Raw genomic sequence first — 11,342 nt, 5'->3', positions numbered from 1 at the left:
AGATTGTGAGCGGGGGTAGAATTTTCCAGGGAGCCTTCTGGACAAAATAGGGCCCGCTTCGCGGGGGGAGGGGGCTCCCGCGCAGTGTCGTATTCACCGGGGAGAGACATGTGCTATCTAGTGTTGTCTAGTGATATATAGCGTGCTATCTACTAGCATGTGCTCTCTTATCAAACTATGACATTTTTTAAAATAAATTTATTCCGAATGGTTTGCATGGGTGACTGGGTTTATAGTACCTGCTAAGCATAGCTTGTTGCGTGCACCGTGAACCCACCACCCAAGTCGCACCGCCCAGTTCAACGGATAATTTCGCCTCCGCCCTTGGGCCAGACAGGAATGCGGAGGGTTTACGTGCCGCACAATGCTGCGACACGGCCGCCCCGGGTCTGGGCCGACATTTGTTAGCCAGTTGCCAGCTGACCTTTTTCATTTCAGTCGGGCCAAACGACGCGCCTGCTCTGAGATTCGTACCCAGTGCCGCTGGATTACCAGTCCAGCATCCTTCCCCTAGACCACAGTGGCGGCATGCATGAACCATATCCCAGTCAATAAACCTCGACAGCTGAAACATCCGGAATAGGGGCTTTCAAGTAAGCCAGCAAGGAATCTCACTTTATAAAAACCGGGCCTCCTGTTCCCCAAAAGGGACTCTTCAGTCATACGGGGCCTAGTAATAGAGAAGAAAATGCTCCTGATTAACGAGAAACTTCTAAATCTACCCAATGGTCCTCGCTTTCCCGTCTCAGGGCGTCGTAATCCGAAACCGCGGCCATCTGATGTATGAGAGGGTTCTTATTCCAGAAATAAGGCTTCTCGAATGTAAAAAATGTTTTCTAGCACAGAACAGGAGCCTCCAAGCTTGCAGCAGGGCCTCCCGAGCCAGAAATGGGCATCCTTAACACAACGTTGGGTTTCTTGATCTTGAGCATTAACTGCCTTATTCATAAAGGTTACCTCATGATACAGAAAACTAGGTAGACTAGCTAAATGTAGCAAAGGATCTTCTGAGCCCGATTGACCACTCTATAGCTCAGTCATGAATTTCCTTACCCTGAATTTGGGTACTACGGGTAGCTACGATGTCTTTAGTTTGGAAAAAGGTGTCTTCCAGGTTGCTTTCGGAAAAGGGCAAAACCATACTCTTGCAAAAGCATACTCTACCCCACCGGCAGCAGGGAGGCCAACTGTCCCTCTGCCCCCTCTGCCCTCCCCCCGCTGTGCAGCCCTGCTGCAACCAAGAACATAATCCTAACAGAACGCAACAATAGTCAATTACGCTCAGCAACTGAAATGGAACAGTGCACATTGACCAATACTTGTATGAAATTGAGGCTATAAAGCAGATTCCTCAACTAGGAACATAAACTTTTCTGTCAAAACAGCGATGAAGAGTTTGTTGTCACTGTGATGCAAAAAGTACTTGCCGTTTAAAGAACCGCCACGTGCATGTTTATTATATCGTTGTTGCGCGCCTGCTATTTGCGTAAATTTCCGTTCAGGGTGTATGCTATTTTGTGAGCCACTCTCATTTCATCTGGGCTAGTTTCACATCAGAAAAACGAAGTGGTAAATGACCATTCTACATAATAACTTTTACTCAAATGCGCGAGATTGTGCATCACTAAATAACATCATATTCCGCCGCACACGCGAAGTGCTTCTTCCTTGCAGTCTGAAATCTTGATATCATCCGAAATCGCTGAACTCCCCACAATGGTAAAGAGAAGAAGCTAAAAGAAATAACAAAAAACATATTGATAACGGGATTCAAGATGAGGCTCAAACTTTCCCCTATATTGTTCCAAAAATTGTAAGGGATGTCAAAAACAATGCCGCTGTTTCAATTATTGGTGTCATGCATTTGCCCGAGTTTAACTATGCGTGACTGCTTTCTAGGTCATAGGTGATACATATCTCTTGACAAAACAGTTAGTGGAAGAGCAGTTTTCGGGTATCGCCTTCCTCCAAACACATTGGCTGCAATGTGTAAAATATCGCAAAAAACGCATGTAGCTGCGCAGACACGCCAATTGTCAGGCGGAAGCCCAACTTCGGTAGAGCGCTGAAGTCATACTGACTTCATTCATGATGTGGTGAAAAGATGGTGGAAGTTTCGCCGTCAATAATAATTGTTCGCACATAGCCCATGGCATAGGACCATTTGGCTGTTGGCTTGATGGTATCAGCCTTGTTGTAAGGCGGCCGACAGTCGTGTAGTGACATGGCACGGTTAGATTCCTTTCGTGCTCTTTGAACAAGGGACCGAGGCAAAATGGATCCGTTGAATCAGGACAAAGTCAGATTAAAAATCCATCCCAGAAAAGTTTTTGTTTTCCGCATTGCCTCTTATTTTGTTGCCATTGCCTCTGAGCTGGACCTATCATCTGAACTAACGATGCCGCTCCCCAAAAAGCTGCTCGATTTATTTTTTTGATACAGCACAGCAATGCGGATCTCAACTTCAAGTATAGCAATGCAATGTTCGTAGGCCTACATGGACAGAGGGCCAAATGTCGCTTAGCATAAGAGTCTCTACGAGGCCGGTGAATCAGTACGGTCAATATCATAGACAACACAAAACAAAAAGTGAAATATAGAACAGTTTGCCCCAATATCTAAAATAACCCCTCATTGGAGCAAATAATCTAGAGGTTGCGGCTTCGGGTTTTCCGCTGCGCCTTCCGTGGTGATGCCACTTCGAGGAACGTTTAAATGATATTGTCTTCGTGTTATGGATAGCTTTTTCCTACGGTTTTATAATATTCCGGCCAAAAGTATTGGGGGCCCCAAACAGATATTGGGGGCCGACTGAACATTGGGTGGACAGGGCCCTCACAAAAGAATGCAACTCGACACCCGTGGTTTAAGCCATAAGAGTGGGGTTTGCTGGTGTGCTCGGAAGAAGTTTTGTCCATATGATATATTTTTCCGAGTGCCGAGTGCCTTGCCTGCTGTCTTGCTTTTTGTGTGTGTTGTGTTTCTATACATGTATGTGCAAAGATATGTACCAGTCTGGTGGTGTGAAATAAACTGCATAATTATTATTGGTATCATCATTTTCAAGGTGAACGCGTTTGTAATATGATAACATCGAGGAACTCTCAAGGCAGAAGACAATTCCGTGTGTCCTTTTGAGTCGCATATTGCGTGCGTCTCGCTGCATCCTGCACAGGGGCAGGAAAAGCACCGATGTGTTTGACATCCGTGGGACGAGCAAGACTTGCCCTGTAAACTGTCCCGTGCGCATACGCAGCCCCGTTCTTTGGCTCTTCAGCGTGGAGGCACCAGCGGCAGATCGTACGTTGTCATGGTAACTGCGCCGGCGCCGACGATCAAACTATCGATTCACTGGGATCACCGTGGTTGTGTCGCACGCGCCCGGGGGCGTTGTCGGCGTAAGGCGGCGCCGGCAGCAGGGCTGGCGGCGTGATGCCATGCACTGGGGTGGGGGTTTGGTAGTTAGCGGTTTTAGTTCATGACCCGGTCAGGGGAAGACGAATCCAATGAGTCGTGCTGAGCCTCGTGAGCCGCTGAAGAAAAACTGGCAGCGAGGTCAACATATTGGCTCAAAGCCCTCAAGGTAAGCAGAGTTACCGAGGCTCGATATGTTGGTGCTGTGATTTTTGTGCATTATCTCCCTCAATAAGCAGTCCTGTAGCGCTAAGTGTTTATCTGATTGCTTGCAGCTTTGCTAGAAATCGTGTTCGGGGTGTGCTCAGCGTTCAATAATGCGCTTGTTTAGTAGTTCATCGAGGTCACACAACCAGCCACTGGGCCAAGCCGATGCGTGGATGCCATGCCAAAATCAATTGCCAGGCAGGAAAAGGACGTGCAGCATATGCACTGCAGCATCTACATTGCACGCCGCCCTCGCAGTATTACCTGGCGGAATCACGCGCTATTTACATTGATTATATGAAGGCGAGCCCTGACAAATGTGCCGGTAAGATGGAAAAAGACGGCAACATATCCGTCATCCTGAAAAATCAGCTCTCATATGACATTTCTCTGATAGGTGTATATACAACACGAGAACGGGAGGCCAGGCGATTTCAGCCGGTCGGCCAACAGCGCATGTGTTTTCGTGGCATGGTGTCAAAGGGGGCCTGGGAGCACGCGGTGACTAGCTTGGTTAGGTGGAATGCAGTACAAAAGCCAAGCTCGCCGCTTTTTGTGCGCCATGAACGATAAGAGGACGTCAGTTAGGTCGTTTGCAATGTGATTCCCAACACTGAATTGTGGTAGCAGCGCCGGAAGCACAAGCAAGGCGCATTTACACACAATTTTCTCGTTTCACGTTACACTCTGTTTGCACGCAATTCTTCTGTGACGGGAGCCTGGACAAACCAAACATTATCAGCCGACGTTCAAAGAAGTTGTTGAATCCAATGTCGCATCGCAAACGCAACACGATACACCCACGGCACGGGACTATCGGCCGTCGCAGACAGCGCGACGCGAGCCCAAACACAGCTCAGCGGAGCATTGTGTGCCCCGCGGCTCCGTAGCTGCGGCGCATGTTGCCGACTCCGGCATCGACCTCGCCGGCCTTTCCTGGCAAAGGTCGTAGAAGGTCGCAGTCGGAGCCGTCCCCGCTCCGCTTGACTGGCCAGTGCCAGATTCCAGACCAGACCCGTTCCAGATTCAAAACGGCGTGCTCGTGCCCTACGGCAGGAATACACGTGAGCTGACGACGGGTCGCAGCACGAAGCGCCCGTTTCGCTGGCCGATCGCAAGGGGCCGTCACCGTCGGTGGGCGCAGTCGCAGTCAAGCCCATGAAGCAGGTCATCGCCATCCCTCATCACCAAAACGCAGCTGCAAACATGTTGTACAAACAAGGGCGCGATGCGTAAAGGTGCCGCCTTTTCATTGCGTCCGTGTTGTGATGCATGCATGCTATAGGCGGCAGAGTGACGCTGCGCCTTCGTCACGCCTTCCAACAACTTGTCTTCCAACTTCACGGCACCAAATGGCTTGAGTATTTCCCTGCATGCGGGATTGCACGAGCGTGTGAAACACCGTGGCGTGTAAGCTACGGAAGGCATCTGCTGCACTATGCTTTCCCATGTTAGCGAGGTGTTCGCCTTGGAGTGCAGTGCCACTCAGGATGGCGTTTGAAAACTATCATACAGGAAGCCATTCGAGCTCTTGGAGCCCGTTCTGAGTATGGATCCGTGAAGAAGTCGTGCGGAGCTTCAACACTGTTCTTCAACATTGTTTCAACACGTCTTTGTAAGCATGACATACCAGAACATAATGCTGTTCTCTAAACTTTTGAGTTGTTTTTTCTGGATGACTGTGACCCCCGCCCCCTCCCTCCCAAACAAAAACAACATGATATTGTGCCTTTCAGACACAAATGGACAAGTGGTGACGATATACACAGGGAGCTAGTCAGCTCGGGCAAGTTATGACCAACATGGAGAAAAACGAAACGCAGAGGGTACGATTTTCAAATTACTCTGGGGCTTCAGGACGATGTGGCAGCCATCCATTGTCTGATTGCCACGTTTTGTACCAGGGACTTGTACAAGGAAGCGCTGACGCTGAAATTGATGGAAAGTAGGAAGATCCACTTGTCACGGATTGTGTACTTTTAGACGAAAAGAGCTGTGTCTGAAGCAGCCTTGCCTTACCTCTCACCTGCGGTTTTTGGACGGCTGCCGCCAGGTGGGGTGGGTACCGGCCGGGGCCGTGTTCACTTGCCGCCGGTACCTGCTGTTCGCCGTGCTGCCCGTGGTGGTGCTCCTCTACTGGGTCAACTCGCAGTACGGCGTCGGCTTTCTGCCCGTTCCGCCCGTGTTACGTCTGGTTCAGCCGCAGCGTGAGTGATGCCGGGGCCACGTCGACAGGAGGGGGTGCCCAGAGGCCTAGTCGGATCAGGTGTGCACCGACCCTAAGCAGCCCTGCTACAAGAAGAGTACGTGTAGACTGAGTGATCGCACCTATTACCGGACTAGATTCTTGTGATAAACTTTGGAAAATCATTGCATAGTTAATTTTGTTATCTAATGGGCGTGTTCTTGCGGTCATTTGGTATCCTTTGTGGCGGGCGATTGCACACGAAATGGAAGTGGAATGCGCGTAAAACAATGAAACATGAAACGTGCCTCAACATGCATTAGGTGACGGGGGACAGTAATCCAAAATATACATTATCCTCACCAGCGTAGAAGTACAAGACGAAGTGTCACAATATGTGCTCGGAACATTTCATGCTGCAAGCCCCTCATCAAAAAAGGTCCTCGCATGGCCGGTTGATTGAAACGATCGAGCGTCACGCGTCACGGAGCCCCCGCGCCGTCTGCCGAAACCCCTCGGCTGTGTGACCACCGGTGTCAGCCCCCCCCCCCCCCCGCCGCCACCAGAGGCGCGCGGCCAGTACCTGGTGGACACGCCCACCTGCCGCATTCCCAACGTGGACCCGTTCGACGCCTCGGTGCGCGAGTTCGCCCGCCCGCCGGAGCCGATCCTGTGCAACCGCGAGCCGCCGCCGCTCACCTACAGCGACATCGACTCGGTGTACCTGCTCAGGGAGCGGCAGCACCTGTACGGCGCCAGGTCAGACGCCGCGATCGATGGCCGGCTGAGGCCTGATGGGAAGTGATGCCGTGTGGTCTGAAATATCCATGCATTCAGTCCCGTATTGCTGAAACGTTAAGTTTATCTTTGTTTTTGATTGAAGGGTCTTAGCTTTTACTGATGTGCTCGGTGTGCTCGATATAGTACTGATGTGCTCGTTAAGCAGACAGTTGTTGAGGTTTAGATGCATTACAAGCTCCTGACAGGGCATATCGGGGTCAGAGGTCTCAGGTCCCCACAGCACCTTCGTCACCGCCCTACCCCCTGCAGCAGGGAAAACCTTTCGATTATTGCACATTAACTGCGTTTCCCATTGATTACCACTTTTCAGCGACGACAGGCAGCGATGGGCATCGTTGCATTGCCGCGATTCACAAAGATGGCATAACGCGCTTGATCAGCACAGGCAATATGAAACTAGCCCACGTGTCCTCTAGCTGCGGCTTGGCAGCAGGACGTGGCGGGATGCAACTGTAGCAAGGGGGAGTGTCACCTGAGAAAATATCGCTGCCCAGCTGGGAAAATAAGCTTTTTCACAAGCAGTGGCGGCGCCACTAATTTGAGATTGGGGGGCAGGATTTTCCAGCGGGCTCCTGGACAAAGTGGGGCCTCGGCACAGGGGGGGCCTTCTGCGCACTGTGGTGTTCAGGGGGAGCGGCACCGGGGGCGTGTGACCCCTCATCAAACTGTTTTCACATACCATATTTAAGTAGACAGATGTTGACAATTAAAAATCCTGAAGTGGGTGTTCTTATTATCCAGCAAAGGACCTCGCCAACCTAAGACAGGATCTCGTTCCAGAAATGGACTCCTCAAAACGTTCCGAATTTACGAAGTGGGCTTCCAGATTTAGCCAATGAGGCCTCGTTGTCCCGAAACAGGACGTCCTGATCCGGAACTGCGGACACCTGATGCATGCAAGGCATTCCGTTCCATGAATGTTCCAGAAATGGGGCCTCCGGCACATAGAGGATACCTCGTAACCCCGAACAGGAACCGTCTTTTTTGTAACGGGTGTCTGCCGAGCCAGCAAAAGGCCCCCCCCCCCCTTAATATGATAATGGCCACGTGATCCAGAAAATTAGCTACCGTATCCATGAAGGTGGTCTCATGATGCATAAAACGGGTCTCCTGATGTAGCGAAGTGTCTTTTGGGCCTAATTTATTAGTCTGTAGCTCAGTCATTGGACCTCCTTGACCTGGATTTTACTACTCTACAAGTAGCTACAATGCCTTTAGTGTGTGAAAAACCCAAATAGGGGCCTCCCAAAGATTGGGGGGGAAGAGCACACTCTTGCCTTCTCTGTCCTCCCCCCCCCCCCTCGCTGCTGCGTTGCCCTTGTTCGCGCATTTACGCTGCAGCTGTCACCTTGGCCCTTTGTTAGCTCATCTGCGCGCGTTCTTGGGCATAATGCGGCCAAAATACCATCACCTGAACGGTATTTTCGTCTCGGGATGTGACCAACTGGCCGGGGGGGGGGGGGGATCGGGCCCAGGTGCCCCTCGCGATCAGCTGCCTATGCCCCCGCTCGCGTGCGCAGAACGGTGGGCTGCGGGAACAATTGAGAGCGATGGTGTACCTACATAAACAGACTCCAGATGTCAGGACTACACAGCTGGTCCAGCGAAGAGAACTCATCGGTTGACATGGCTGATGACAGGAGTTAGTCCCTCGGAATTTTCGGGGTTGATCGACTTACTGGTGACCGTTTATTTTTGATTCCATGAGGTTGATCATATTGTCTCTTCCCCTTAATTTGTGCTATGCAATGTGCTGATTCCGATGATTGCGTATGTTGCAGGCCACCTTTGACTTCAGCATCCTGCTGTACCCGAGACATAGACTGGATCAACGATCTCAACAGTTCTATCCCTCGAAACACGATGGGCAGAGTACGGTAAGCTTACTGTACGGCCAATTTTCTTCTATCATAAACTATTACAATGCTAACTGAATGCTGGATGCAGCCTTTCCCAGAATTACAAAAATGGTCGTTGCTATAGTAAACGGCAACCCTTGGTCTACCTATGGATGCCGTGTCAAAAATGCGTTGGACGCATAATTCACTTTAAGTTACTTAATGGACACGATGCGCGGTATCTCCTTAAGATGCATCCATTTTTGGGACATCTGGCATGTCCTTCATCTCCGAGAGGTGGCCATCACGGAACAGTCGGCTGACGAGCAGCCGCGTCCCGACCGCGACCACGTCTCGTCCGCCAGCGACCGCCGATGCCGCGTCGGCCCTCGCGTGACACTGCCACCTTCCGCAGGAGGTCGCCACGGTGCCGGCCGCTCCTGGGCAGCTACACACCAAGCGCCGACGGCGTGGAGGTGACCTGCGCCGTGAACAAGACGATGGTGTACCGCGACTACTACCACTTCGTGCCGCTGCGGCCGCAGCTGGAGGCGGCGAGTCTGCAGCGACGGCCGCAGGACGTGGCGCCAACGTGCTGATCTTCATGTTCGACTCGCTGTCTCGGCTGCAGTTTCTGCGCTGGTTCCCGCGCTCGCGCCGCTTCCTCAGCGATCGGATGGAGGCGTTCGAACTCGGCGGGCTCAACAAGAATGGCGACAACACCTGGCCGAACCTGGTGCAGATGTTCACCGGCATGGAGCAGGCCGAGATGAAGCGTCAGTGCGCACCGGATCCCAAGAAGGACCCGCTTGACGGCTGTCCGTTCATGTGGAAGGAGTTCAAGCAGGCGGGGTACCGCACGGCCATGGCCGAGGACGCGCCAGGGATGGGCTCGTTTAATTACCTCAAACTGGGGTTCCTGAAGCAGCCGACGGACTACTACACGCGGCCCACCAGCCTGCTGTTGGATGCCAACATTGCCTACAACAAGCAGCTCAACACGAACCTGTGCGAGGGAACGCGATACAGCTACTTCTCCACCTTCAAGTATGCGCTGGATCTCGGCACGCGTCTGGCGGACCGACCGTACTGGGGTTTCGTCTGTCAGAACGTGTTCTCGCACGACTCATTCAACATGCCCTATTTCCTGGACGAGCCGTACTACAAGGTGCTGGAGTCGCTGTTCAGCAGCGGCGCGCTCAATAACACCGTCCTGGTCACCATGGGCGACCACGGCCTGCGCTGGGGCCGCGAGCGGCAGACCTTCATCGGCGGCCTGGAGGAGCGGCTGCCGTTCATGAGCCTGTACTTCCCGCGCTGGCTGCGTCGCCGCTACCCAGCCGCCTTCGACAACCTGCGGGTCAACCAGCACCGCCTGAGTACCTTCCGCGACGTACACCGCACGCTGCTGGACCTGCTGCGGCCGGACGAGACGCTGGGCGGCGTCGATACGCGCGAGGCGGCCGAAAATGCCTCCAGTGTCAGCCTGTTCCGGCGCATCTCGCCATACCGCCGCTGCGACCACGTGCAGGTACCGGACCACTTCTGCACGTGCCTGCGCTCTGAGAAGATCGCGGCAAGCGACGGACGCGCCACACTCGCCGCTAAGGCCGTGGTGCGCGAGCTGAACGTGCTGCTGCGCGCGGCCCCCGCAGTGCGCGCCGCTGAGGCTCCAGCGCGTGCTCACGGCGCGCATTGCACAGCCGCTCAAGGGCGATCCGAAGAAGAGCGCGCCGTTCCTGCGCCAGATGACGACGGTGCAGCTGCAGACGGCACCGGGCGGGGCACGCCTCGAGGCGACTGTGCTCGGCGACGGCCACGAGCTGCACATCAGCGGCAGCGTGTCGCGGCTGGACCGGTACGGCCACCTGGCGTGGTGCGTCAAGGACCACCGCCTCGAGAAGTACTGCCACTGCGGTGGCGCGTCGCGTCACTCGACGGCGCGGCCGGTCCCGCCGACGGCCGGCGCGGCGTCCGACGTAGCGACCGCGGCGCCCGACGCGGCGACCGCGACGGGCCCGGCCGTGTCTGGGGCCACGGTGCCAGGGGGAGCTCGGGCGGGTTCGCCGCCGGGGGCTGGAGCGCTTGGGAGCACGCCGTCAGCGACCAAACCACCAGTGGAAGAGGCGCCTGTGACTAAACCGCCGGCGGGTAAAGCGTCCGGGTCTGAACCGCCAGCGAGTGAAGCGCCAAGCCCCAAATCGCCAGCGAGTGAAGCGCCAAGCCCCAAATCGCCAGCGAGTGAAGCGCCAAGCCCCCAAATCGCCAGCGAGTGAAGCGCCAAGCCCCAAATCGCCAGCGAGTGAAGCGCCAAGGCCCAAATCGCCAGCGAGTGAAGCGCCAAGCCCCAAATCGCCAGCGAGTGAAGCGCCAGGGCCCAAATCGCCAGCGAGTGAGGCACCAACGTCCAAATCGCCAGCTAATAAAGCATCTAGGTTCAAATCGCCAGCGAGTGGAGCGCCAGGGTCCAAATTGCCAGCCAGTGAGGCGCCTGAGTAAACTGCCAGCGAGTGTAGAGCATAGGTCTGAGCCTTCAGCAAATGAAGCGCCTGGGTCTAAACCGCCGGCTGCCAAAACGTCTGTGTCTGAACCACCGGCGATTCTCAGTCACCAGCGACTGAGCCCCAGCGAAGCCAGAACGAGCGCCAGTGACTGAGACCGGTGGTGGCCAGCCTGTCTGAGTGCCTGCCGGCCCAGGGTGGGATGCAGTGGCGGACAGCGGCGCTTTGTCCTCCGCTCGCTGGTAACAGGGTTGCACGTGATATGCCGGCTGTTGTAGGATGGACGGGCGAGTGTTTGGGATGCACTGCGCGGGCGTGGGGATCTGAACAGGGTTGAAGTACGTGGTGAGGGCTCTTGCGTGGTGCTGGAGTGGGGATGATCCTTGATAGCGAGGA

At 54.1% G+C, this 11,342-nt stretch overlaps 2 protein-coding genes and 1 long non-coding RNA gene across 3 annotated transcripts; all 3 read left to right on the top strand.

Annotated features, from left to right (window-relative positions):
• Window positions 1-3,557: 3,557 nt before the first annotated feature.
• LOC119097832 (uncharacterized) lies at window positions 3,558-5,430 on the top strand. Its single transcript, XR_005094201.1, has 3 exons — window positions 3,558-3,583; window positions 4,678-4,859; window positions 5,358-5,430. It is a non-coding gene; the product is annotated as an uncharacterized LOC119097832 (long non-coding RNA).
• A 52-nt stretch (window positions 5,431-5,482) lies between these two features.
• LOC119097828 (uncharacterized) lies at window positions 5,483-9,044 on the top strand. The gene is made up of 5 exons (XM_037220783.1): window positions 5,483-5,500; window positions 5,675-5,828; window positions 6,373-6,565; window positions 8,389-8,484; window positions 8,861-9,044. Exons 1-5 carry the CDS (start codon window positions 5,483-5,485, stop codon window positions 9,042-9,044), a joined length of 645 nt encoding a protein of 214 aa, XP_037076678.1.
• Window positions 9,045-9,049: 5 nt separating this feature from the next.
• Window positions 9,050-11,066, top strand: LOC119097830 (uncharacterized). The gene is made up of 4 exons (XM_037220785.1): window positions 9,050-9,838; window positions 9,977-10,099; window positions 10,269-10,362; window positions 11,053-11,066. Exons 1-4 carry the CDS (start codon window positions 9,050-9,052, stop codon window positions 11,064-11,066), a joined length of 1,020 nt encoding a protein of 339 aa, XP_037076680.1.
• The last annotated feature ends 276 nt before the right edge of the window (window positions 11,067-11,342 follow it).

The sequence above is a fragment of the Pollicipes pollicipes genome, unplaced genomic scaffold (assembly GCF_011947565.3).
Source record: "Pollicipes pollicipes isolate AB1234 unplaced genomic scaffold, Ppol_2.1 Scaffold_448;HRSCAF=500_pilon_pilon_pilon, whole genome shotgun sequence".
Classification (NCBI taxonomy): domain Eukaryota; kingdom Metazoa; phylum Arthropoda; class Thecostraca; order Pollicipedomorpha; family Pollicipedidae; genus Pollicipes; species Pollicipes pollicipes.
The sequence above is the reverse complement of the archived record's forward strand: the minus strand, read 5'-3'. Positions and strand labels throughout refer to the sequence as shown.

Coding starts and splice junctions, on each gene's coding strand:
- LOC119097828 (XM_037220783.1), top strand. Junction 6,566..8,388: donor CAGCACCTGTACGGCGCCAG/GTCAGACGCCGC, acceptor CGTATGTTGCAG/GCCACCTTTGACTTCAGCAT. Junction 8,485..8,860: donor AACACGATGGGCAGAGTACG/GTAAGCTTACTG, acceptor CACCTTCCGCAG/GAGGTCGCCACGGTGCCGGC.
- LOC119097830 (XM_037220785.1), top strand. CDS start 9,050: ATGTTCGACTCGCTGTCTCGGCTGCAGTTTCTGCGCTGGTTCCCGCGC. Junction 9,839..9,976: donor GCCTGAGTACCTTCCGCGAC/GTACACCGCACG, acceptor GACCACGTGCAG/GTACCGGACCACTTCTGCAC. Junction 10,100..10,268: donor TGCTGCGCGCGGCCCCCGCA/GTGCGCGCCGCT, acceptor GACGGCCACGAG/CTGCACATCAGCGGCAGCGT.